Source organism: Pygoscelis adeliae, unplaced genomic scaffold, assembly GCF_000699105.1.
Source record: "Pygoscelis adeliae isolate BGI_AS28 unplaced genomic scaffold, ASM69910v1 Scaffold34, whole genome shotgun sequence".
Lineage (NCBI taxonomy): Eukaryota > Metazoa > Chordata > Aves > Sphenisciformes > Spheniscidae > Pygoscelis > Pygoscelis adeliae.
The window spans coordinates 1,845,112-1,847,219 of NW_008824658.1; the positions used below are offsets into that span (position 1 = coordinate 1,845,112).

At 64.6% G+C, this 2,108-nt stretch overlaps 1 protein-coding gene across 1 annotated transcript in view; it reads right to left on the minus strand.

The window, feature by feature from the left end:
• Nucleotides 1-2,108, minus strand: part of SYNPO (synaptopodin) — a 21,397-nt gene that overhangs the window by 9,797 nt on the left and 9,492 nt on the right. The window contains exon 3 of the mRNA XM_009322746.1: nucleotides 20-162. Within this exon, the coding sequence (XP_009321021.1) occupies nucleotides 20-162 (143 nt within the window). The remainder of the gene's footprint in view (nucleotides 1-19; nucleotides 163-2,108) is intronic.

Consider the following 2,108-nt stretch of genomic DNA (forward strand, 5'->3'; position numbering starts at 1 on the left):
CGCCCGCGGGGGGCCCGGCAGCGCGCTGCTTGCGGCGGTTGAAGAGCAGGACGCCCTTGGAGCTGGGGCCAGGCACCGTGGTGAGCTGCGCCGCAATCCTCCGGCTCCGCGCCTTCGCCTCCTTCAGCTCCTTCTCAGAGAGGCTGGCGCGGCGGGAGGGACCTGGGCAGGGAGGAAAGGGGGGGGTTAGGGGGGCTCAGCGGGGACATGGGATCCCAGCCCGCCCCGTCCAGGACCGGGAGCCCTTCCTCCAGGTATCCCTCAGCATCCCAACCCCTTCTCCGGCAGCTGGGGGAAGGCTGGAGGGATGCTCCGGGGCTGGAGTACACGGGGGGGATGCCATAGTCCAGGGGTGATGGGGACCCAGCACGGCCCCTGCCGAGACGCTGAGCTGCACCTCTGCACGCCAGGTGGACAGATGGCAAAGCCCAGGGGACGCCCAGGGGCACTCAGGACCTCTCCTCCTGCCCCGCTGCAGTGACCATACCGGAAAGGAATTTCTCCAAGGGCTTCGGCAGGTCTCAGGTTGCAGCTCACATGGTTTTGGCCCCTGGCTCAAAGAGGCAGCGGGCAGTGAAGGGGCCAGCACATGTCCCCCGGCCCCTCGCCCCAAATTCCGGCATGCTCAGCTCCGAGCGGGCAGGAAAGCAAACCCAGCATCAGCGGGGACATGCCAGCCCACCATAACCCCATGGCAAGTCCAGTGGCCAGGCCCCATCTGGGGACTGATTTATGGAGCAACACGAGATGGCAGCAGCCGACAGAAGCTGTGCAGATCCCGACCCGCCGGACACAACCACAGCCTGCAGCAAGGCACCAACCTCACGCCTTGGGAGCCTACGCAAATGCTAAAAGCGAAGTGCTAAAAGACCGGCCAAAGCCCCGCGGCGAGTGGCCGGAGTGCCGCTGGGCTTCTCGTGTGCTGGCCAAAAGGTCAGGGCAGCAGCCCTTCCCAAAGGCCAAAAGGATGTGGAGCTGCCGGGAACGCATTTTCTCGGGGTGAGCAATTTCCTACGAGCGCGCCCTGAAGCGCCTGCGGGAAGGGCAGCGTCCCCAGCCCCGCCAAGGCCACTGCTCGGGGACAGACACCGCTGCGGAGCATCAGCATCACCCCAGCACCCACCAAGGGCGCAGCCCCCTCCCCAAAGGCGCTGCCGGGATGGCTGTGATGGGGTGTCCCTGCTCTGGCCCCAGCAGGGAGGCGGGCAGCCAGGGCCACCCACCCCAAACCCCACTCTGGACGCCGAGAGCACCCGCTCCCCTTCCCTTCCTTTCCCATCCCTTCCTTCATGTGTTTCTCATTTTCTTGCCTTCTGTGCCGCTTGGGAGCCTTCCAGGATATTTTCAGCAGTGGCTCAGCCTACCAGCAAGGGAAGGGATGAATGACTAAGCCAAATCCTTCCAGCAAGCCCACGGTGAAGCAGGAGGGCTGCTGCAAGCTGGGCATCTCCTCTTCCTTACCCTTCATGCCTCTCTCCTCCCTCAGCACCCAGCAAGTCCCTGCCCTGGCCCCAGCACTCCCAAGGTGTGCAGGATGGCCCTGCCTCCCCGGAGGGGCTGGATAGGAGGAGGAGGAGGGTGGATGAAGCCTTCAGGCTGCCCAACAGGAGGGTTTTGGCTGGGCACGGGAGAGAGGAGGCAGAGATGCCACTGGAAACTCTCCTGGAGACGAGGAGCCCATCCGCAGCAGCGACGCCGGCGGCCAACATCTCCCCCAGTTAGCGCCCGGCATTGTTTAACGCCCCATTTCTATTTGCTTTGGCGGCGGCACAGAGCGGGGCCGCGGTTTCCTCTGGCCGGGCTGGCTGGAGGGTGGCCAGCACCGCGGCTCCCGCTCCACGGGGTCGCCCTCGCCGCCTTTATCTCCGAAACGGAGGAGAAATACGGCCAAGGAACCATTGAGAAATAAGCCACAGGCTCCAGATGTCTGCGAAATTCGTGCTCTGAGACGAACATCCCTGCTTCCTCGGAGGCCGAGGCCGCCTAAGAAGCCGAGCTCTCGGTGGAGCCATTTCGCAGCCTCTCGCTCTTGCTACTGCCTTTTAACAGCAACCGAGGGGCCTTGGGGGATCTCCTCCGCGCTGGAGGGATGACTCAGCTCTTGGCCA